This window comes from Pseudorasbora parva, chromosome 5, assembly GCF_024679245.1.
Source record: "Pseudorasbora parva isolate DD20220531a chromosome 5, ASM2467924v1, whole genome shotgun sequence".
In the NCBI taxonomy this organism is placed as follows: domain Eukaryota; kingdom Metazoa; phylum Chordata; class Actinopteri; order Cypriniformes; family Gobionidae; genus Pseudorasbora; species Pseudorasbora parva.
In genome coordinates, this window is record NC_090176.1 from 31,701,318 (window position 1) to 31,727,250 (window position 25,933).

Sequence of the window (25,933 nt, forward strand, 5' to 3'; positions counted from 1 at the left end):
TATTGTTTACTGCTGCATCCTTTACGTCTATGGTTGATCTCAATTTCTCCAACTATGGGCCATGGATCAAACAGAAAATGTGCGCTGCCGCTGTGTTAATCGCGCTAATAAAATTAGTGCTGTAAAAAATTTTTTTTTAAATAATATATATATATAAATATATGAAGAGTTCGGTTGCAAAACGCGATAAATGCCATTTTTTGATATTTGGATTTTATTATGTACCATACCTGTTTAGATGTACCTTAATCTATGTGTGAATTGCTGCCATTAATACGATTTAAAAATGTACATTTTAAGCCTAATACAAAATGTATTTTTTCACAAAACGCGATATCCGCCAGCCCACTTTCTTTACAAAGTGCGATATAATGGTTAGGATGCTGCCCGAGCTCAGGATGTCACGTGAGGAGAGTGTCACCGCCGGGAAGTGCTCCAAATTTGCTCAGTGATTTAACAATAAAAGCGAAACAAAAAACATATTTTTAAAAAGAGAATTCAATAGGCTAACTAAAAAACGTTCACCATTTAATTGTTTATACTGTAGGCGAGCTGTCAGTCACGTAGGCTACGTCACTGATCAACAGCTGTCTGTCTGTCAGAGAATCAAAGCTTCAGAGTCAGTCAAGCTAACGTTATGGATTTCGATGATGAATTGGAGCCGGTCAGGAAGGCATCTAAAGAAAATCATCAAAGGGAGAAGACCAAACGGGCAAGGCATTTAGGGGAGGGAAAACATTTTTCCTAGCCAACTAGCCAACTAGCCAAAACTAACTCGGAATCTTATTAATCAATCTTTGTATACTATTCCATATATTTATGATGTATTGGTTTTTTTTAACCAATTTAAGATGTTTGACAATGTTAAGATAAATATGTTGCATTTTGGCATGTTTTTTTACTTATTCATGAACTATTTATGGACATAAAATGAAATAAAAAAATATCCTGGATTTGAAGAATATTGTGTCCCTGGCCTTCCCTGAGCTCAAGTAATAGTTTAATGTACAAAAATTTTGCAACGAAACTCTTATATACTGTGTGTAATCTCACCCAGTATAGCCAGCACAGTGTTATCCTTAAGCACTTCCATGGAGCCCGAGCAGACAAAGTATATGGCCTGTAGAGCGTCCCCCTGGCGAATAAGGAACTCTCCTGGAGCACAGAAAGAGGTTTTGATGATGAGTGACAGAGAGCGCAGACACCCTCGACTGGCCGATTCAAACAGAGGCAACTGCAGAAGCTCTTTATTCAGGTGCATGGCAATGTCGGCCCGTAGTTCATCTGGGAAGTCCTTCAGAAGCTGAAAAAGGACAAAGTGATATTTTATTTTAAGTACTCTAAGAGTATATTTCTCATTCTTGAAAAGCTTTATTTACGTTTGATTATCAAGGAACCAAATGCAGCAACAAAAAAAAAAAACTGTAGATCAGTCTTCTACTTGGACTTTAATTGGATATTACATTATTACATTGGACATAGAGAGAGAGAGAGAGAGAGAGAGAGAGAGAGAGAGAGAGAGAGAGAGAGAGAGAGAGAGAGAGAGAGAGAGAGAGAGAGAGAGAGAGAGAGAGAGAGAGAGAGGTTATGAGTTATGTAACGAGTGTTTTGAATTGGGCTCATTAAATACATTGTGAGTGTAAGATGGAATCTCTTGTTTATGAGCACGACAGAGATATGGATGAGATGGTGAATGAGAGAAGGGTGGAAAGAGAAAAAGCCAATGATAAAAGAGATGGGGGATTGTGAAAAAGAATGAGTTAGAAAGAGAGCACGGTGAAGTGAAAAAGTAATAGGAAAGGATAATGTGCTCTAATCTTAGAAAGATGCATCAAATCACATCATCGATATCAAGAAGCCCAATAATGAGCAATACAGATTGGAACCAACTGTTGCATGGAAAAGCTAAAAAATGCATAGAATATAAGACCACGAGCATGATATTTAATTCCAAGTGTTTATTGGATTTCATATATATTTTAAAGGCTACAGGTCAATCGGAGATCCTTATTAAGATAACATCCACATAGAGAAATGTTATAAAAATGTCCTGCTGGAAGTCATGGAGTATTGAATATATGGATGCCCAATATTGTCAGCACGTCATCGAAATCGGCCGATAAAGGCTTTTAAGCTAATGTGAGCATAACTCACGCCTGCAATAACTCATGTGTGTGTGCTAATGTCATAAATCACAAGCATGACCCTTGTAAATTAAATGTGATATACAGTTTATTAATATGTAATACAATTTTATCAAATGAATGATGAAAATACCTTGAATCCAAAATAATTGTAGCAAATTTTAACTGACTTTATTGTAGTTATTTTGAGAGGTTTTAATGTACTTTTATTATAAAAAGAACTTTGTTAACATTTATTTATCTTTAACGAGTAACCTTTTGGTAAGGAGACTTCAGAACTATGAAACCAGAATGAAAAAACGTTTTACTTTTGTAACGAAAAGAAATGCATTTATAATTCTTGCACAAGAGAGACTTAAATAAATTAAAGAAAAACAAAAACAAATGTATACTGGTATCGGCCTTGGCCATCAGCAAAAAATTGTTGAAAAATATTTTAAAAAAAATCCAATATCATCCCTGATTGAATTGTGCCAGAGAAGCCAAGATATTAAGAGATTTAATATAATGTGTTACTCAAACAAGTCAAACATACAGTTAGATCTTGTTATTGAAATAATTGTTATTGTTGCCATGAAGGAGGTACTTAAAGTGCACTTCAGAAGAGGCACATTCCACAAATATAGTATATTTCAGTGTCATACAAGGACAACATTCCTTAGAAATGAAATTTAATATTTTTATATATATCTAATTGCTAGAAAATTGTACACAAAATTTGAAATAAAAATTGTAAACTCATATAATAGTTTGACCTCATGAGGTTGAAGATCATTAAAAATTTCTAAATGTTAAGCAACTATTTCACTGAACTTAAGCAAAAAAAAAAGAAATAAAGTACACTTTTTGTGACAAGTTTCAAAGCTACTCCTACTCTTGGCACCCAGAAACCAAGAAAACCCAACAAGTGTTCAATGAGTAGATACAGCTACATCTTCAAATATAACACCTACTGTCTACAGCACACACTGTCCACACTCATAGTAAAATTATTTATAAATTGTGAAGTTATTTTGATCATTTATTCATGTGGGCACACAGAGAAAGTTCTTATAAAGTCCTACCTCGCTGACATCGATGCCGTTGTTGACAGACCACGTCGTTTGAAAGCACTCCAGCATGCGCTGTGCGAGAGCCTTGGGCAGTCGATGCACACGGATGAAGTCTTTGAGGTCTTTGGTACGAGTGTGATAGAGCGAGCGGCGCGAGTACATCCGCTGGATAATGGCCGTCACGTTACCGAAGACCGCGGCATGCATGAGTGCTGGTGGGAGACAACAAACAAACATTTCAGGTGATTATATGATAAATTTGATCAATGGCATTGTTTTGTGACAAAATTATATATCAATTAATCCAACAAAATTAGATTAAAATTCAACAACATTTTATTATATGAATGTTAATTCATATTAATAATCATTAAATTAATTTCATTCACAAAGATCCATAAAATGAAAGAATATAGTCAATAGATTTCCTTTTCATGACAATATTTATTTTGAACTAACATCATAATGGACATTTTGTGGTGCTGTATAAATTCAAATCTGTTTTAAACCTGTTTATTTTTGACAGCATCTGAACTAAGCTTAGAGAACTACAGTCAAAATAAAATGTATTCAGACACCTTCCACATTTTCTCACATTATCCCAGTTTATTTGCTATACTGTAGTTTAGAAAATGGTAATAAAATATGACGAGAACACAGAGTTAAACTGTCAGAACAAATTCATCTTGATAATGTCTTGATAACTCAAACTTGTATAGCAAGGTATGCAATGGATTACAATAAACCAAAAAGCCAAAAGCTGTTAAATTTAAGTACACAATTAGATAAAACCAATTTAGCTTAACCAATGACAAAGCAATAAATCATTTTGTTCATTCTGTGGTGTAAAATGTCACATTAGCAATTAAAGAAAAAACACTTAAGCAAAACAGGGTCAGGTCAAAGTGTCTGAATAATTTTGGTCCCAATTTTTTTTTATAAATTAATTTTACTGGTACAAAGAATTTTGGGTATAATATGTCGCAGTTTACTTTATTTTGCTATCCTCACTTACATAAATAAACTATAGTGTTATGCACCAACTAGTAAAAAGATGACAACATTGTCAAAATGATCCCCTTTCACACAAATCTGCAAAAACAACTAAAAAAATGGAAAATGGACTGCATTTATATAGCGCTTTTATCCAAAGCACTTTACATTTTGCCTCACATTCACCCATTCATACACCGACGGCGGTGTCAGCCATGTAAGGCACCATCCAGCTCCTCGGGAGCAACTGGGGTTAGGTGTCTTGCTCATGGACACTTCGACACTTGGTCAGGTGGAACCGGGGATTGAACCACCAACCTTCTGGTTTGTAGACAACCTACATGAACCACTGAGCCACTGCCGCCCCAGCCAACTAAAACACTGCATTATACATGCTAGGCCAGTAGTTGGCGACGTCACTTTATAATGAAACACGTTTACACATAACATTTTCACAAATTCACGTTTTTGTAGTTTACATGTAGTTTACAGATGATAGTACTAGTTTTCAAAAGTTCCTCTAAAATTCCATTGTCATGTAAATTAATGACCAAATTGCATAAAAGTTTCCCTTTTATAGTTGAAAACGGTGTTGTGTAAATGGCCCTAGAGACAGATTCCCATTTACATGTTTACACATTTAGTCATATAATGAGAAAGTTTTTGCATCTTGCTCCAGACTGTTTCCTTTCTATTGTTTTGAAGTCATTGTCAGTGGACAGCTCAATCTGTTTTTATCTATTCAGTGTTAACTTTTTTCTCTGCATATATTGTGTTCAACAAAACTATTTTCACTCTCCACACAAACTCTATATCGTCTATTTATTTAACATTGTGAACTTTGCCAACATGAGTGTAAACAATCAAGAAGGATAGAGAGTACTCATGGAGTGCTAATTGAAGTCTACATAAATTGTTGCGGAAATTGCATGCTGCTCTTCTGCTCGAGAGCTGCGCTCAGAGTAAGTGGCTGCACCTGGGCTATGTGCCTTTTGAGTGCTTGGATGAGGTTTGTGCTGAAATCCATGAAAATCTGCAAATAGGGCTACAAAATAAATATGAGCCATTAAAACCGGTTTCAATCACCGGATTCCTGTAGCAAGGACAAAAGAGTTATCTTGCTGAATTGTTTCTCCAGTACAGGATTGAGATTAAATACTTTTTCTTAATTCTTGAGTTTCTATTTATTCTTCATTCTTGAGTCTCAAACTGTGTCGGCAGTATGAAATCAAACATACTCAAACAAGTGGTCTTCACGCTGTAAAAAAATGTTTAGAAAAAAAGTTACCTGGTTGCCTTAAAATTTTGAGTTCATTGGAATTAAAATTTTAAGTTAATACAATGAAATTATTTTGAGATTCGACAACCGTTATTAAAATATTATTAAAAGATTGTGTAAGCATATTGTGTAATTGTGTGTGTTTTATTTCTGATGATGCAGTGATGATTTATCAAATTTTTTATGTGGTTCAGACACAATAATATTTTGAGCTTCTATTTATTAAACAAATTTCCTTCATTGTATCAACTCAAATGTTTTATTTCAATAAACTCAAAATTTTAAGGCAACCAGGTTACTTACTTTTTTAAATTTAAACCAACAAAAACCAACATTTTTTTTTTTTTTTTACAGTGCACATACATTTTATCTCACCATACTCTAACTAATTTCTTTCTACTTTTATTTATCCTAATGCGTTTTAGGAGAAACATCTTTAAGGGAAAGTTCACCTGAAAAATAAAAATATCATAATTTGCTTTTGATACTTTGCTTACACTCATGTTGTCCCAAAGCATCATAAGCTTAATGATCTTAAGTTGATCATAAAACAACTGCCACCAATGGTCTCTACGATCAAATTAGGCTTATGATGCTCTTGGGAAACGCAGCCCTGTATGACTTTCTATCTTCTGTGGAACGATATTTGTGGAAAGATGGAAAGATATTTGCATTGGTCTATTTTTTCTTTTCCATTCAATGAAAGTCAGTTCGATTTTTTTTTTTTAAATAACAATGTGCACAGATAAATAATCTGGGTTGTGTGGTGGACATCATATTGTTGTCTGCTTAATATAATGCTCGTTTGACGTAATTATGGTAATTTTTAGTCTAAGGCATATCAGTGTTCCCCAAATACCCTCTGTGTGTGGGTAGGAGCCCAGCTGTCAGCTAGCTGGGACATTAATGGCCCTTAGTGGTAGGATTTGGTGACAGATTGATTCAGTGTGCATGTATGTAAGTGTGCATGGATTCAGCCAGCCTCATTTGCCCCTTAAGTGCAATGAAGCCTCTCTTTCCTCTCTTCATGGCCCAGAGGACATGCCTTAAAATTCAGTCCACTGTCACAATATCTCTCTCAAATCCACACGGGGCACATGCAGCCGCAAAAAAACCATTACAGCAGATAACAAGTAGCTCCATTTTGTGGAAGTCAAAATTGGTATCCTGACAGTTAATCCAAGTTAGCATAAAACAGCTAAGAGTAGCCAATGTAAGCTGCCTTCTTCTAAAAGACCACACAAATATGCCAACAGTAAAGTTCTGAACCATACAAACAAATACAGACTGAATCAAATCATTTGTTTTGCAATAATACAATCGATGCAACATGTCTTGAAACAGAATGTTGGCCATTGGCATAAATAGGTAAATGCAGGACATAAGGACAGGGACACACTGCAAGCGTGTCGTGAGCGTCTCGGCTGCGTGGCGTGTCCGTTTTTATTTCGGCTCCCATGTTAACCGGTTAGAGCTTGCATACTGCCTGCGTCACACGCGCGGTCCGAGCCGCGTGGAAAACGCGTGCATGCTTCAAATAGAAGAGACGCCTATTTTTCACGCAACACGCGAGTGTGTTGGAAGCGTTTCTAGGCAAAATAGCATAGGAAAAGATGTTTATATGCCATTTTGACACGAATACATATTAGTAAATGACATTTTCATGTTTGAAAGTCTGTAGGTTAACATAAATGCAGATATAGGCCTAATTTTAATAATAAAAAACAACATAATCATCAATTTTGAAATATTAAACCTGTCAATACAGAACAAAATATTGTGTAGCCTATTTTGCCGTCAATACCATAGATATGTATGGCCAATAGGCTACTGCCGACGTTGTCTTTGCTGTATCAATAGGCAATATATTTATATTTAACATGAAGTATAGGGCTTCCCAGCAGCAGCAGCACCGCGTCAGACACGCTTCTGGTGTGCAAAGACAGAGAAAACGCCAGGCAGCCGCCCCGCGGCTGACACGCAGAGCTTGCAGTGTGTCCCCGGCCTAACACTGTATGTACTCAACATGTTTCTGTAAAGTTCTGGGTAATAACTAATTATATGCAATCTGGATTACAAAAATTAAATACTTTTAATTAGATTACATTACATTTTAAAATTCTTATAATCAATACAGTCACTTTTTAATTATTCATCTGATTACTTAATATTAACAAAATGGCAGTAAATTATTCAGAAATCATTGATTTAGCCTAAAATTTACTTTCTAAAAGGTTTTGTGGAATTGCACACACAGATTATGTTATACATACACACACACACACACACACACACACACACACACACACACACACACACACACACACACACACACACACACACACACACACACACATATATATAATATATATACTGTATATATATGAACATTTATGAACCACCCGCAGTTCCTTCCTAAACCTTATATAGAAATCATGACAATGTAATATTAAATGCACTTCATATTGTTGATGATTAAAAAAATGTAATATTTTTTCTTTCTCTTTGTATTTTGTATCAATATGGTACGAGATTATTCTATTCAAATCAATGTTATACACTAGTTAGGTCAAAAGTAATCTGAAAACAATCAAAAAGTAGTCTGATTAAATTACCTAATATGTATAATATAATAGACACTTTAACTGATTCAGTTTTCATCATGTAATTTGTATTTGGTAATGTACAATAATATGTAACTACAAAAGTAATCCACCCAGCACTAATGATGGTCAATAAACCATATACCACTGGGGAAATTTGTTGAAGACATAGATAATCAATAACTAGCAAAGCCTAATGAATAACATGGTCAAAGGAAATGTTGGTGCTCTAAAAATGGACCCCTGTGGGAACTGTAGATTAAAAGTAAATGATGTCAGATGGATACACAAACTTAATAGTCACTGATGGTTTACCAAAGACTCAAATAACATACGAACCTCTGTGTATTGTCTTATAAACAATGCAGTCCTTTGGGAAATTCAGGAAGTCTATAGGAAGTTTAGAACTTGGGGAAAATGCAGTCATTAGCACAGTTGATATGGACTAGTGGTCTTGTAGCCTTCATTTGCAAGTTTATGTGGAATGTCCCAGCTGTAATCTTAGGGTTCAAATAGGTTCTCATGCAACATATGGTCTTGGAGAATAATAGATCAAAAATAGGTTTAATGTTGATCATAATTTTGAAAACAACACTTAAATTATGTTTTCTTTTCTTTTGTTTATATCTTGTGACTTTTTCAGTGTCTGAAATATTTAGAAAGGAGAGAATATGTTCTTACAAAATTCATTTTATTTATTATTTCATATATTTGACAATGCTGTTCAAATACTGCATATGTCTATTTAACTGAAAAATTTAATTTAGATGACGGTTGTTATAAATTATGTTCTGTTATTTCGAGTTTTTATGACCTGACATTTTTGATAGTGTTGGTATTGTATAAAACCATATTAGCTGATGAATCCCTTTCAGTGCACAATATAACATCAAAACAAACACACCAATTTGTATTGTGGGATGGTGGAACCATCATGATCTCTAGCTTTAACATTTTAGGTGTCATCGTCACTGCTTGATGAGACTAAATCATTTATATCAATATTGATGTCTTGTTGGGTGGAAAAAATAACCGAGGGAACATTTGGATCCCTCCAAGCTATAAGAGAAGTTATTAAGCCATGTCTTAAACAGCGATTAGGAAACGGAGAGCAGGATTCTACCAGAGGGGCACAAGTATATACTTGTCCCAGATACATGATAATCACATAGCAGACCGAAATCATCTTCACCATTCAACACATGGTTTTTATTTTGGTAAGCAGACATTCCTGTTAGTGCTATAATTCTATGAGCTTCTCATTAGCTGATTATCAAAACTGTTTCTTAAAATTCTTAGACTAGAGTCTTGAGATCTTTAGATCGACATTTTCTTTTCTATTGTTGTTGCTCTTGGCTTATATTTAGGTTGTACTTTCTTTTTATCATGAATGTAAAGTTTATAGAACAAATAAAATGTTGGACATTTGTAAAAATGAATGTTCATCTATAATTAATTTGATACATTCCCAGATTTGTTTTTCCTTCCACTAAATCAAGTCTAGTCACTTTTACTTCTACAGCACTTTATTTAATTCAGATCGTTTCAAAGCAGCTTTACAGAGATAAACAGGAAAATAGTAATTCAACATAGTTCAATTCTGCTGTAAAGCAGCTCTAAAAAGAAAATGTCATTGTAAACTAACTGGTTTGCATTTACATTTATATTATCTAAATATGAAAAGATAATACAAGATGTAAAATAAGTCCCTGATGTCCCCATAGTGTGTATATGTGAAGTTTAAGATCAAAATAACCCACAGATCATGTTTTATAGCCTGTTAAAAATGCCACTATTTTGGGGTGAGCAAAAACACAGTTTTCGTGTATGTCCCTTTAAATGAGCTTCAAATGAGCTGCTGCTCCCTGCCTGTTCTTTCAAGAAGTGGGTGGAGCTTCAATTACTTCTGCCATAACAACAACAAAACATGTAATTGTCCAGAAAAGAAATGAATGGCGTTAGCTTGAACCAGACTCAGACAATAATGCCAACAGATCCAGAGAATATGCTGCATGCACATAGAACAAGTATAGTTTAGTTTAGTTTTAACTTGTGTTGACATCTTGCAATTATCCACTAACATTATTAGTATGTTGTAGCAGACCCTGTCCAAATGATTGCCAAAACTTTACTGATGAGTTTTATAAATTTTATTGTTCATTACACAAAAGATGAATCATCTTTAAGCGTCTTAAAATCACTGTAAGAGCTGAATACATAGTACAGAAGTCTTATCGAATTACAAAAAAAACACTGCTGACAACTAATACATAGAGACCTTAAACCTTTTCATGGGGTGCTTAATAAAATGGTAAACTTTATATCCGTAAAACAACTCAGACTATTATAAAGTGTGTGCTCTCCCTTTCATGACTTCTGTCACCAGTATCGGTCTGGAGACTATGAGCTGAATCCCGAATAGTTGGTACTGATCCATTCTTGAGTTTTAACTTTTTAGCAAAACCTGCCTTGCACCTGCACTGCTTACAAGATGTTGGTGCAACAGCTTATTGAGCACAGAGAAAAAGGCGGACAGTGTACACGTGACTGAGGGCAGAAAATATGCTAATACGGAACAGTCTGTCAGCAGCGTGGTTGGAAAGGTGTAGATTAAGGGGTGGTAATATTATAGTTATATATACTTCCTGCTTCAAATGGGAAGAGAAATCCGAGCGGCTCGTTTTTTTCACATGCTTGCAGAGAAAGGCTTACTACAACAAAGTCACTGGGTTGTTTGGGTACGTTTCTTGGGTTGGTAGATGCACCAAGGACCCGATTATAGCACTTAAACATGAAAAAAGTCAGATTTTTTTTATGATATGTCCTCTTTGAGGTATTCCAAATTACTGTTCGATTGAAGATTTTCCCAGAAATTACTTTTAACTGATGACAAGTTTTCAAAGGTTTGCTTTGTCATAGATTACACATTATTTTGTTGTTGTTGTTATTTTGTCTATTTCATTTGTTGCGTTTCTTTATACATAAAATAGTACACTACTGTTCAATAGCTTGGGGCCAGGCTTTTAAACAATAGTGTATAAAGATATTTTATGATGATCAAGAAAAAAAATACAACACTTAATTTTAGGTATCAAAAGATTCAATTATCAATATTTGGAAACATCTCTATAGTGAAATATTATAAATCCAAACCCTTTCAATCACTGTGTTCTCTTGCACTTACCTCCAATCAGCATGGTGCAGATAGAGAAGATCTTCTCTGAGTCAGTATTGGCTGAGACATTGCCAAATCCCACGCTGGTCAGACTGCTTAAAGCGAAGTACAGCGACGTCACATATGAACTCCTAATCGAGGGCCCGCCTCCCAATACAGCTGAGGTCTGTCCGGCGTTTGAAGTGCTCACCGGCCCCGCTCCTGTTGTGTTCCATTGGCTCGAGTTCCACACAGACTCATGTCCCACCAAATCAGTGCCATTCAACTGGCTTGAATTGACCACTAATCCATCCAAGATGGTGGGGCGCAGTGAATCAGGAATGAGGGATGCAAAAGGGGACAGGAAGTAGGGGGTGCCCAGACGTTTACCCAGCTCATGCAACCAGCCTATGAGAAAGAGGAAGAGAAAACTCACTAGAAAAGACACTTTTATAAGTACTATTTTGCAGACTCAATTGTTTTGACCAGTGATATTCTCTATGATCCTCATATTATTTTAGTGTTGGAAATAGTTTTCATAATATATTTGTTTTTATTTGTTTTTGGCACTATAACTACCCAAAATGCAATTTGGTTGGCCCTTTAATAACTTTTTAAGTGGGTACATGGCCACTGCCTAGTGTTGTTAGGTCCCTCTCAGAACTGAGTAGATGTAGAGCAGATGTCCCTGTCCATGGTGCTGAACCTGAAGCCTTTTGAATGTCATTTGGTTAGCAGTAGGCTGAACCTTCTTTTGGAGACTCTACTTGTGTTCCCTGTGGGACTGATTCTGTACTTTTTCTCTCTCTCTCCATGCTTGTTTGTCTGTAAGCTTCTAGTTTGGAGGTACTACACAACCAGAGAAACTCACAGGGGAGACAGACAGAAGTGTGAAATGTCAGAAAGCAAATGGTGAAGATTGAGTGGGAAAAAAGTTCCAGAGAACCTCTAGCTAGCAGCTGTCATGTTTAAAGCACAATCCAAAAACTTCACAAATACACAAACACAGTTTTTCTCGTTTACACAGCAACCAGCTCCAGTTTACATGACCTTTGTTCAAGCCTTGAAAACCTTGGTCATTCCTTTCCTGACAAATGACATCCAATGTCATCTTCATGTGCTAATAGGCAGATGTGTCTTTCATATGTCCATGGTCAAGATATTTGCAAGTCATATCAAATTTGTATATAAAGCCTTGACTACTACCAATAATATGCAATAGTAGCACCATTAAAATAATTACATTGAGAAAGATGATCATTTTGAATTGATTTTAGATTACACTAATTTTGTAGAATTGTAGTTTAATTGAAATAAAACTAATTGTAGTTTAATGGTACTCACTGTATCTCAAATGAGAGCTCACCTCAAAGTAATATAATTGCTTTAATACTTAATAATAGTTTACATTTTTATATGGCAGGAATAATGTGCATTTAAAGCAGGACCTACATTGTGAATATTTTAACTAGATATTCAGCCATTTCATTTTAATGAAATAATGTTCCACGCACATTTTCAAGATTACATTTTAAATTTTTTATTTCATAAGTAATGTTAAAATTAGCCCAGACTCACTACCATGACTAAATCATGTATAGCAGCTGCATTCATATTAACTTAAAATGTCCCCATAAAGATGCAAATATCTAAAATCATTGTCCTGGTGGGGACATTTTTGGTCCCTATGAGGAAAACAGCTTATAAATCATACAGAATTATGTTTTTTGAAAATGTAAAAGTGTGATAGGTAGGTTAATGGGTAGGGTTAAGGGATAGAATATACAGTTTGTACAGTATAAAAGTAATTATGTCTATGGAAAGTCTTCATAAAACATGAAAACCCAACGTGTGTGTGTGTGTGTGTGTGTGTGTGTGTGTGTGTGTGTGTGTGTGTGTGTGTGTGTGTGTGTGTGTGTGTGTGTGTGTGTGTGTGTGTGTGTGTGTGTTTGTAAGATGTTGATGTCTGGGCTGACTGGGTGAAGCTAGTGTGTGTTAGTCAGAGAGGTTCCAGACACCACAGAGATTTAGACCACAGAGAATTGTCAGAATTTTTGACAATTCAATTGCATTTGATGACAGAGTGCACGATTATTTGTAAAAACAAAACAAAACAAAACAAAAAACAACAACAACAAAAACACAACAACCAGCCATCAACCAGTGCTTGACATACATACAGCCTCTAGAATTAATAGAACAAATTAATTCATGCAAACAGCATTGCCAAAGATTAATTTATACCTTTATTGCCTGTAAAGATATACTAGGGCAACTGAATCAGTGTTGGTTGAGGAATGTGAAAGAGACTGATGTGCAAGAAGAGGATATTAAAATGCCTGTAATAACAAGACTGAAAGGATAATATATTCTTAATAGTGGGCAATCTATGCTCTCTTCCAAACCACTTGAGAAAGAATCAAGAAGTTTGACTGATTTGACACTGGAATTTTTGGAGCCAATTCTCTCTAGTCTCTCAAGGTCTCTCTGCTAGGAAGCTAGCCATTAAAAAGGACAGTGTTCTGCTGAGGTGAGGGCAGTGAAGTGAGTGATATGGAGAAAAAAGACCGAGCGGGAGGCAGAGAGCAACACGAGTTCAATCAGTTCCTGAAGTTCCTGAGAGAAACCTTTCTTCATTGATACAGCAGAACTCTAATCCATTTGCATTTATTCCAAAAAAGATAGAAGAAAAAAAGCACTACTCCAAACTATTTCAAATTTAGAGATTCATATCTTTAGCACAAAGGCGAATAATAATAGCTGTCAGGAGCCCATTTTAAACGGGTACACACCAGATATAATATAACAGCTTTTTTAAAATCTAGTACATAAAAAATGTTCTACATTCACTATTTGAAAGCCGAACTGTTGAACATTTGAGTCTCATTACTCATGAAAGTGTCTTGTATTTTCGGTGCTAAATATTCCATCTGATGTGCAGAATGCTACAAACTTTCATTTCCATTAGCAAAACTAAATGTGTCCAGACAGCCTCATGTGCTTAATATTTAATGGCTGGGCAATGTAAAAGTAGGCGAGAGGGAATGGTGGGGTGACATTGTTGGCACTGGATATTGGAGCAGCATCCATGCATTTCAGTCGAACATGTGGGTGAAATTTAAAGTGTTGGCCAGTAGCCAGTGTGGTGTAGTGGTCAGTTAGGGCTCAGATGTGCCTGGGGTTACTACTGATGCTGAGGCTAATCAGAATCACTTTCATTAAACATGACAGATGGTGTTAGACTGTGGGCATATTGCAGGCGATTTTCTACGAATAAATTCTCAACTGTATGTGTGAATAGGTTGTATACAAACACGTTTTATGGAGACTTTTGTGTATGAGAATATCAAATGTTAGCCAAAGCCACTTAGATATTACCAAGTATCAGGAATTTAATTAATTAATTAATTATATATTATTTTAATTTATACAGTGGTGGCCAAAATCATTAGAACATTTGGCATCTGGGAATCGTCTTATTGAACCTGAATTTATTTTCCAAGAGGAAAATGACCCGAAACATTCTTTTAGGTGCTGCCAGAATTACCTGCGACAAAAGGAATCTGCTGGGACATTGAAAATAATGGACTAGCCCCTCAAAGTCCATCGAGCACATTTGGGATGAGTTGGAAAATAAACTGCACAGATCTATTGTGCATTCAAAGAAAAATCTTTGGCTTCAGTTGCAGAAAGCATGACTCACTTCATCTGATATTTGATGGTCAGAGTAACCATCTGCATGTATTATGAACATTATGAAATGAAATCATGTTTTGGAGGCAAAAAAGGTCAATATTTTCAGATCTGTCAGGTGTTCTAATAATTTTGGCCACCACTGTATATTATATCAATTTATATTTATATATGGGTGCGTATATTTGACTTGATTAACAAAATGGTTTCCGTCAATTCATTTAAAAAATTGGTTTCTATCAATTCAATTGAATTAAACACTGAACACGATTTGATTCGATTCAGTGACTCAGCAATTTCACACAGGCATGAGTGCTGTTGTAAGTAACAGGATCAACAGCACAATTATGAGTGTGATATTGTTTATTAAATGGCTGAGTAAAAGCAATACATTATTATTGAGTGTGTCAGAGCAACACACAGCAGTGATGTTCCAGTTGAATGAATGATTCAATGACTCAGTGATAAAGACTCCTAACATACTTTCCCTAGTTTATCGTAGCCAAGAAAAAGTGGATTAAACTTTAATAAATCCGGCCCTATGAGATTCATACTGTCTAGATCATATCAATGTCATCATGCACTCTTCTCAGCACTACAGCCATTTATTTTACCCTTGGTCTTTTTTTTTTCGCTTTCATGTGGCAAGCAGCACATTGGAGACTGAGAGAGAGAATCATTTCTAAGTCAAATTGATAGAGTATTTCACCTGTTCATGAACAAATGTGAAAAAGGTAAGTTTGTTCAGACTTGACACATGACGTGAAGGGAAATCTTAAATCGGAGACTGTCTCATCTGTTATTTAGAGGTGTGCCGTTCAAGAGCCAGAGAATGTTCTGTCCTTCTAACAAAACACAGTACGTCTGGCTAGTTTTTTCAGTGTGTCTACCAGATTCCTTGCCTGAAAGGTCATTTTGCACCTCTATTAAAAAGCACACATGCAAGATATTTATTATAGGAAGTTTTTGTCAAACACATGAAGAGGTTGTTGTACATTTTCGGTGAAATAAGCATATTAGTGGACAGACATCTTCAATAACGATCCTTGTGTATGACACACTGTGAAAAGAACTCTTTCACACATGAAAATAAATCAAATGGTTTCTGTCCAATTTAGACTAACAAAACAAGGCCAGCATCTGATCTGTTAGACAGCAGTGCTTATGCTAATATGTTAAATGCTGTAGAGTTTTTGCTTTTGTTGTCGAATTTTAGATTTCACTGGTTTTACAAAACATCTAGTAAAGATATTCAGCATTTTTAGAACCATAATTTTGATTTTATCTTAGCCAGTCAAAGGGGAAAAAAACCTGCATTCAAAAGTGACCTAAATAATTTGTTTAAATTAATTTGAAAGATTGATACAGCTATGTTAAAAACTTCCCAGTTTGTAGATATGATACTCACCAATGTCCCAGGAACCTAGGCTGTTGTTCTCAATCTCGCTGCGCCCGATGACGTACCAGACACAGGCCATCCAATGTGCCAGCAAGCCAAACATGGACATAAGTAATGTGAGTACAACCGCGCTGTATTGGGAGTAGCGCTCCAGCTTTTGCAGCAAACGTAGAAGCCGTAACAATCGAACAGTCTTCAGCAGATGAACTCCAAAATACTAAAGATTGAATGCAAAGTTCAAAAGAAAATTTAAATATTAATAATTATTTAAGATGGCATGCCAAGCATCATATTAAATGCAGTGTCTCAAAGCTCAGTGTGAGACCCGTTAAAGGCACAGTATGAAGTTTTTGCTGCTAGAGGTCGCATATTCAAAACAATAACAAAGGCCACAATGGAAATCAACATGATGCCACTCACAAATCATGTTCATAGATGAGGTAATGAGATAAAGTTTTATAACCATTACATTTGATCACATGATTTATTTCATTTTAATGAATTATCCACAAGTAACGTAATATGTAATGCTAAATTGTTACTCATGCATGTCACTTAATTTGTTGAATTAAATGGTGGGGTAATACAGTGCAGTTTTACATCAAAACAATCATTCTTAAAGGGATAGGTCACCCAAAAATTAAAATTTGATGTTTATCTGCTTATCGCAGAGCATTCAAGATGTAGGTGTGCTTGTTTCTTCAGTAGAACACAAATTTTGAACTCCAACTGTTGATCGTATAATGCATGTCAATTATATATATATATGATCATATCTCTATGATCACACCAGGTTTTGACCTTCCGTTGGGAATACTATGGCAAATGGTAAATGGACTGCATTTATATAGTGCTTTTAACAGACCCTATGGCCACCCAAAGCGCTTTACATTTTGCCTCACATTCACCCATTCATACACCGACGGCGATGTCAGCCATGTAAGGCGCCATCCAGCTCGTCGGGAGCAGCTGGGGTTAGGTGTCTTGCTCAAGGACACTTCGACACTTGGTCAGGTGAAACCGGGGATTGAACCACAAAGCTTTCGGTTTGTAGACAACCTACATGAACCACTGAGCCACTGCCGCCCATATTAGATGAGAATACTAGATGAGATTCGTCTGATATGAGGTAAAAAATAACACAAATACTAATCAGTGTCTCGAAGAAACCGATCGTTTCGTGTCTTAAGACATCAATGTGTCGCCACAGGCCGCAGGGTTTAATATGGATTCCTCTGTGTTTTTTATTCTCATAGTGACTCTCATAGAAATAAACCCCATTGACATGCATTATGCGAGCAACAAGTTGGACTTAAAAATCTTCATTTGTGTTCTACTGAAGAAACAAACACACCTACATCTTGGATGCCCTGGGGATAAGCAGATAAACATAACATTTTCGTTTTTGTGTGAACTATCCCTTTAAAGTACATTTAAACCAACCCACAGCATTTGCAAAAAGGCTGACTTACTATTTATGTATAACACGTACTGTATTTATTTACACCACCATAGACTTGTTCAACAGTGTCAGGAAATGCCACACTGATAATGATCCTCGTATTATTACTCCTCTTGTCGGGTCATTTGATTCACCCATACGTTTACATTTCTTGGAGTTATCTTTAGTGACAGAACCAGCTGCAAAAAAACTAATTGTTGTCCATGACAACATGGTTTCTACGGCAGTAAAATTGGAAACTGAGGTTGACGCAGACCATTGACACAATTACGTGAATATCTCTGTATTTAAATAGTGTTGGAAAACATTTGGGATAACAAAAACACAAGTGAACAAACTACATAACTGTGCTAGTGATTTTAGAAATTTGAATGCAAAAAATGTACATATTGTGCCCTTAAATTAGCAACAAAAAAACACTTACCACGCTGACATTGAAGGCATACAACAGGTCAAAAGGTAGCGCAGCAATCAGGTCCACAAAAAGCCAGGTGGTGACATAATGCACACAGATAGATCGTGCATCATATACCACCTGGCCTGATGTGCTCACAAATGTGGTGCGAAAGTTTAGCAAAATATCTGTCACAGGGAAATAAAGAAAAAAAGATTTTGTAGAAAAATAGAAGACATAGATATTCAATTATTATCAAAGCACAGAAAACAGCACAGGAAACGGAAATTGCAGTTGCAACAAATACAGTAGCACTTAACTGAAGCTCAATTTAATACATAGTTTTAGGCACTTCTTTCCAAATGTTTTGATGATACAAATAGTTTTTCTACTTCTAATATAAAGGTAATGGCTGGAGATACACTATTTTTCTTCTGCGTTTTAAAATGTATCTGTATAGGGCAAAAGCTATAGGAATCATACTTTTACAAAGGAATTAATTTGACAATGGGCAAATTTCTGAAGAGTTCTTTCTGAATATAATTTCAGAATTTCTTAGCATTTATATTTGTAGAATGTCCTTCAAAATCTTTTCAATTACTATCATGTTTTTACAGCTTTAGAAATGCTAGATGTGTTTAAATGACATTTGCTTAGGAACATCTAGAACTTTTAACTTGCCCAGAGTAGCTGAAAACCTAAACAATATTAAAATTGTGTATTACAATTCTGGGTAATTTATTTGCAGGCTATGGGATCAAAATACATTTAATATCACCCAGGTAACATTACTGAGACATTTTGTCCTAAACTACTGACACTACAAAAAGACTGTTGCACTGAAGGTTTAGCCTTACCTAACATGAAAAGGATTTCCACAAGGATGTCGCTCACACTTGGTGGACTTCTAGGGGTCGATGCCTCATCTCGTCCACCGACGACAGTGAAACAGACATTGTAGGGCACAGTAACTGCTACATAAAAGGTTGCTAACAGGATCAGCCAATCCCAGCCAGCTTTGAAGGTGCCATAATGGAGAAGAATGAAACGGCTCTTCTGAATGGCTGCCACTTTGTACTCTGGGATGGGTGGCTTCTCGCCGAACATGTTCTAAATGATAGCAATGTTCAGAGAGAAATGTTTAATGAATTTTAGGTTACTTTTTTATTTGAATCAAGATTTCCATAAACAGGTTGTGGCTCAGTCACAATGAATTATATAAATCAATACCTTTGAGAAGCATGCCACACTGATGAACACTGCATTATTTATCTATTTAGCTTTAGGCCATCCTTAAAAATATTTTGGTTTGCAGTAACAGTAAAAAAATTTTAAAAAAGGGTCGGTAGGTAGGTCTATATTTTTTTTTTTCAAATTTTAATACAAAAAAAAAAGTACATTTTTGGTGATGGTGATTACGTAGGTATGAATTTAAACAAATTGGCATATCGTGACATCACTGACTGGGTCTTCAAGCCGTGCCTTCGGGCGTGTAGGCTAATTGCAGGCTATATAGACCACAAACAAATTGAAATATTTGTCAAAAACATGTTTATTGCATAAATTTCCGGTGCATTCTTAAAGAAAAGTGTCCAACCACCAGCTAGCTGTCATTGACTCAAAGCTGTCAACCCTCCCTTTTTTTCCGGGTTTCTCACGTATTTTAGCTCTTTTCCCGCTGTCTTCCCGTTTTAGTGTTTTCCTGTGATATGTTTCTTATTTTTACGCTCGATTGTGTAAAAAGGGGTCGTTTTACGCTCGATTGTGAACACGCAACTATCTGTGTCTGTCTCTGAAGTGGCTTCCACTTCTTGCCAGACCAACGCATCTGGTGATACAGACTAGTGCATTTGAATATTAAAAAGCAAAAAGTTGTTTTTATGAATTCAATTAATTAAGTCTATAACCAGCTATTTAATCAAGAGCAGTGAGTGAGTCCTTATCTTTTGTTTGACAGAGAGCAGTAAAGGCTACTGCCCCTTTAAGACCTAATACAGAGATATGCATCGTCTTTCTCAACTGTATAAAGTTCTCTTAAGGCATATACAGACTGTCTGATGGATACTCATCAAGATCGACATGTTGACATACTTTTTGTGTGAGTTTATCCGTTCAAACGCAAGACTTGAAAGAACTCAATATTTGCGCGCTGTGAGACGTGCGCGCGCTGCGCAAAGAGACAGATCTTCTCTTACTGCAGAGGGTTCTCATTCGCGTCTTCTGGCGAATATACTGAGTGATGATGCCGAAAATGACTGGTCATACGGCAGCACTCGCATGCATTGAACACAGTTTACAAAGATAAACCGTTTTGCCCACGTTTTCTTTTATTATCGCTGTTGTAGTGTACGTGTATCCATCGACAGAACCATACATAAAGCATTATTTTTCAAGTTACAACCAGTGCCGCCGCTCCCACCACGCGCTGGGGTTGAGCAGAACACACGCTACCCATAGCAACGCGTTATGACAACGACATTTCAGACTGACAGAGACAAGATAAACGTCTTTTCCACCATTTGTTACTGTTTTGTACACGTTGTTATATTAATTATAATTCAAAATCTATTTTATTCGCCACAATATAGTAATGATAAATGTTGAGGGGGCACTTTTGATTCATTTTCAAAAAGGACAGGGGCTCAAAGCCCTCCCCTCGCCTGGTGTGTGTAACGTGTCCATGGTCCTCCTGACTCCTATCACACAATGCGGCGAAATCTCCGACAGGGCTTTAAAACGTTACAGTGAATGAGAGTATGGGCCGAGCCGAAACCATGGCCGAAACGAACGCACGTGCTGGCCATAGTGTGACATCCGTTAACCATAGTGTAAACATAGATGACGTCACGGGTTTTTCTATAAACGAAAGAACGTAGCCTTCGTTTGTATGGCCCAGGCAATTTATACATTTATAATACTTACTAAAATATAATTCATATTATTTTATTACTGTTGTATTAGTTGTTTGAAAAGTAAAAAAAGAAATTGGTCGGTCTTAAAGCCAATTTACAACCGGCAAGTCGGTCGGACTAAAAGGGAAAAAAAATAAAAAATTGAGTCGGCCCTAAATTGACAGGGTCGGTCGGGTTACGGCAAACAAGAATATTTTTAAGGATGGCCTTACAAGGAAATTTTTGTATTTTATACTTTAGTTATTCTTGAACTATTCTCAAGTTGTATATAAATGGTATAAATATTGTATTGCTGATGTTGGGCAGGCTAGGAGTTAATCCACATTTATAGCATATGTCAGACGAGTCCCAAATGTTTTTTTTTGCTAGTTTAAGCCCGACGCAGTTATCGTTTTCATGTCCGGTGTCATGTTGTTTAAATAGTATATGCAGTCGTGCCCATCGGTTCACCCATTGGTTCACCTTAATCACCCATGGGCATGCTGGTCTGAAAACGAGGTGTGTTCAGGAGCCAATGGCCAACAAAAACCTGTTCTAAAGTCAATAGCACAGGATTTTTTGGGTTATTTAAAGAGTGCGTTAGTGAAATAGGCCTATAGGCAGGTGCACATCACGTGTACTCTACTTATTACACACACAGACACAACAAACAAACACTTTTAAATATTAAAAATAAAAGGATTCCTCTCAGTCTTTCCGCTCACAAATTCACTTTCAGTCTTTCCGCTCACAAATTCCGGCATGTAAATAGCGAATCCACCATTGTGCGAGAGCAACTGGCTTTTAAAGGGAAAGGGAGATGAGACTGATTGGTTTATTGCACATTACGCCCAAAACTCACTTACGACTCAATAAGACTAGGTACAACCCTTTTGGACCATGCGCCTGGTGTGGCAACCGTTTTTTCTGTGATTAAACTAGCAAAAGTGGATTCGATCACGCCCTAAGTGCACCTGCGCCATGTGTTTCAGACCATGCGCTCAGATCCTTAAAATATGGCCCTTAGAGTTTAAGGACTTACATTGTTGATCTTGAGTTTGCTCTTGTCTTGTTTCTGCAGGTGTCCAGACAGCTGGTAAAGCACAGCTCTACTGCGCCGCCGGTTGGAATTGAAGCCCGGTGGCCGCGTGACCTTGTGCACCTCCAACCCTGTTTCCTCATCTAAGCAGAGAACAGCCATATATCATTTTAAATGTATTTCCTTTTAGAATCGTTTTGCTCAACACAAAATAACATCAAGGTATTCTAGAATAACAAAGAAATACAACATGTAGCTTTACTGCACAACAGTAAATCAATGAGCACCGTTTTGCACCATTATTTAGCTGAAGTAATTAGAAAAAACGAGAAAAGAAGATGATCATTTAGTTTGTAATTCAATAGTATCCTCTGTTTGTGCTTGTTCTCCTCCCCTCTCTAAGGCTACCAGACTCTTTTTCTATTCACTGCACCAAGGGTGTTCAGAGATCTTTTGAAAGGTGGCCTGTGGCATACTGACTTAGTAGCCAGAATTTGTTTTAAATCAGTTGTTCACCCAAAAATAAACATACTATCATTTTACTCTTATCTCACGTAATTCCCTACATATATACAGTGCCTTGCGAAAGTATTCGGCCTCCTTGAACTTTGCGACCTTTTGCCACATTTCAGGCTTCAAACATAAAGATATAAAACTGTAATTTTTTGTGAAGAATTGGGCGTGCAAAATTATTCAGCCCCCTTATGTTAATACTTTGTAGCGCCACCTTTTGCTGTGATTACAGCTGTAAGTCGCATGGTCCAGAGTTCATGATCACTTCATCCAGAGTGATCATGGGCCTCTTGGCTGCATCTCTGATCAGTCTTCTCCTTGTATGAGCTGAAAGTTTAGAGGGACGGCCAGGTCTTGGTAGATTTGCAGTGGTCTGATACTACTTCCATTTCAATATGATCGCTTGCACAGAGCTCCTTGGGATGTTTAAAGCTTGGGAAATCTTTTTGTATCCAAATCCGGCTTTAAACTTCTCCACAACAGTATCTCGGACCTGCCTGGTGTGTTCCTTGTTCTTCATGATGCTCTCTGCGCTTTAAACGGACCTCTGAGACTATCACAGTGCAGGTGCATTTATACGCAGACATGATTACACACAGGTGGATTCTATTTATCATCATTAGTCATTTAGGTCAACATTGGATCATTCAGAGATCCTCACTGAAAATCTGGAGAGAGTTTGCTGCACTGAAAGTAAAGGGGCAGAATCATTTTGCACGCCCAATTTTTCAGTTTTTGATTTGTTAAAAAATCCAATAAATTTCATTCCACTTCATGATTGTGTCCCACTTGTTGTTGATTCTTCACAAAAAATTACAGTTTTATATCTTTATGTTTGAAGCCTGAAATGTGGCAAAAGGTCGCAAAGTTCAAGGGGGCCGAATACTTTCGCAAGGCACTGTAATTTGCTTTAGTCCATGGAATACAAAATAGACATTTTATTTTGGTTGCTTTTTCACAACAAAAACATCCCAAGGTCCAAAAATGACACACAAAAACACAACACAATTGTGTTAAATAATGATTTACATTTTAGTTTGTTCCTCTGAGAAATCAATGTATGACTTAGAAAGACTTAGAATATAGCATGTTTCTTTTTGGATTTAACTATTTGTTAAATTTAACTAGGAACAAGAAATAAGATCTAATTATAATTAATGAATTATTACTTATTTTACTTTCTATATTATATATATATATATATATATATATATATATATATATATATATATATATATATATATATATATATATATATATATATTATATGAGACTACCATTCAATGGTTTTTCATCTTATGATCACCAAGGCTCCATTTATTTGATTAAAATTATAATATAGTAATATTGTGTTTTCTATTTTAATATATTTAAAATGTAATTTATTCTTGTGATGACAAAGCTGAATTTTCAGCATCATTACTCCAGTCTTCAGTCAAACGATCCTTCAGAAATCATTCTAATATTCTGATTTGCTGCTCAAGACTTGCTGCAAAACATGTCTATGGTAACCATGATACTTTTTTTTTTTACAGAATTCTATTTACAGAACATTATTTATTGGAAATATTTTTGTAACGTTTATTTTAAATGTCTTTACTGTCTTTTTTGATTAATTTATGTCCTTGCTGGAAAAAAAAAAAATCACACTGACTCCAAACCTTTGAACTATCTTCTATGCATTATCTGTTCCATTCTGTTTCCATAAAATTTGCTCTCTTAACATGTTTCCAGCAGCCAACCCTTGACTGAAGTATTGATTTGAATTGATGACTTCAGTTTACATGACTAATTCTTAGAGAACCATCTGTCAGTTTCTTGTTACTAGACATCTTACAAATCTCCCAATTTATTTTTAGTTCTTTCCAAATCTTCATTTCATACATTTTTATTTAAATTATTGGCTTTTCCCCTATAATAATGTTTTCCCCTTAAGGCTTTTCCCCTAAAGTATAATAATGTTTTTTTTTTATAATAATAAAAAATGTTTTATAATAATTTGCCTTAAGTCAACATAATTAAGATTCATTCCAATTATTCACTTTTAATGAGTTGACATCATTGACCACATATACTATTCCTAGTGCCAGTACAATGTTCATCCATCAGCCAAATGAACAGTAACTATGCTTTGGCTCAAGCTCAGGCCACTAAAGGGAGCTTCACACCTCTGTGCCAAGCTTTCTTCCCGACCCTCCCTGTGTCTTGTGCGTGTGTTTTCATCTCTTTTTTTATCAGTCTGCTCTCTCTCTCTCTCTCTCTCTCTCTCTCTCTCTCTCTCTCTCTCTCTCTCTCTCTCTCTCTCTCTCTCTCTCTCTCTCTCTCTCTCTCTCTCTCTCTCTCTCTCTCTCTCTCTCTCTCTCTCTCTCTCTCTCTCGGGAGGAGAGGTGTCAGGATTACTGTAACACCGAGCACCACATGAGATGCTGCTGGCCTGTATAGAAGCATCCATGACGCATGATTCAGTAGCCAAGAATGAGAGAGAGGGAATGAGAAACAGAGGATAGGATGAGCTTGCTAAGTATGACATTGACAAGACCAGGTGCATATGTATATTAGTGGAATTAATAGGAAATAGGTATAATCATCTCAAAATAAGCTTTGTAGAGCATCCCATACAAGTAGGGGTGGGCGATATATTGGTAGACACAATTTACCCATAGAAATTTGTCTGATTGCGGTTACACTCATGTGAGGTTGCCGTTCTGTAGGGTCTCGCAAGCTTAATGTTTAATGTGTGTTTTAAGCTTTAAACAAGTGATTTTAAACCATTCAAGCGCAATAAGCAGAGAAAGAGGAGTAATTTTTAGAGACACACACCTGAAAACAAAGCAAGAGTACTAAACTTAGTGCTAGTTCTTTTTAGCGCCTTACTCGGCTTGAACAGTCAAATACACAATTTTACCTGTTTTTGCGAGTATCCTCATAAACACAGACATTTATGTCTTACGTGAACGTAAATGGTTGAGAAAGAAAGCGCATGTGTATCAGTATATTACAACAGTGCATTCACTTATGAAGTGACAGCATCCTAAAAAACTGTAACTTTGTACTATTGCAGTTTTTTGTCCTATAGCTTTTAATTATTTTCTTCGTTATCACCGTCTGTTTACTTGTCTTCAGTGAGCTTGCGGTTTTAGTTTTTTACTTATGTTAGTTAGGCTAGTATTAGTTTTTTATGTGATTCAGAAATTGATGATGACATTTATGTAATTTCCATAGATTTTTTATATCATAAAATATTTATTAAAGCAAAAATAACTATATCATGATATATATCATTATCCAAAAAATGTAATTATTCACATCGTGATCTA

The 25,933-nt window shown here is 36.0% G+C and overlaps 1 protein-coding gene across 3 annotated transcripts in view; it reads right to left on the reverse strand.

The window, feature by feature from the left end:
• Positions 1 to 25,933, reverse strand: part of kcnh3 (potassium voltage-gated channel, subfamily H (eag-related), member 3) — a 165,192-nt gene that overhangs the window by 35,449 nt on the left and 103,810 nt on the right. For all 3 annotated transcript variants that reach the window (XM_067443871.1, XM_067443869.1, XM_067443870.1), the window contains exons 4-10: positions 22,107 to 22,246; positions 19,031 to 19,283; positions 18,204 to 18,361; positions 16,327 to 16,534; positions 11,256 to 11,633; positions 3,209 to 3,408; positions 1,054 to 1,303 (exon numbers count right to left, since the gene is read on the reverse strand). In XM_067443871.1, the coding sequence (XP_067299972.1) occupies positions 1,054 to 1,303; positions 3,209 to 3,408; positions 11,256 to 11,633; positions 16,327 to 16,534; positions 18,204 to 18,361; positions 19,031 to 19,283; positions 22,107 to 22,246 (1,587 nt within the window). The remainder of the gene's footprint in view (positions 1 to 1,053; positions 1,304 to 3,208; positions 3,409 to 11,255; positions 11,634 to 16,326; positions 16,535 to 18,203; positions 18,362 to 19,030; positions 19,284 to 22,106; positions 22,247 to 25,933) is intronic.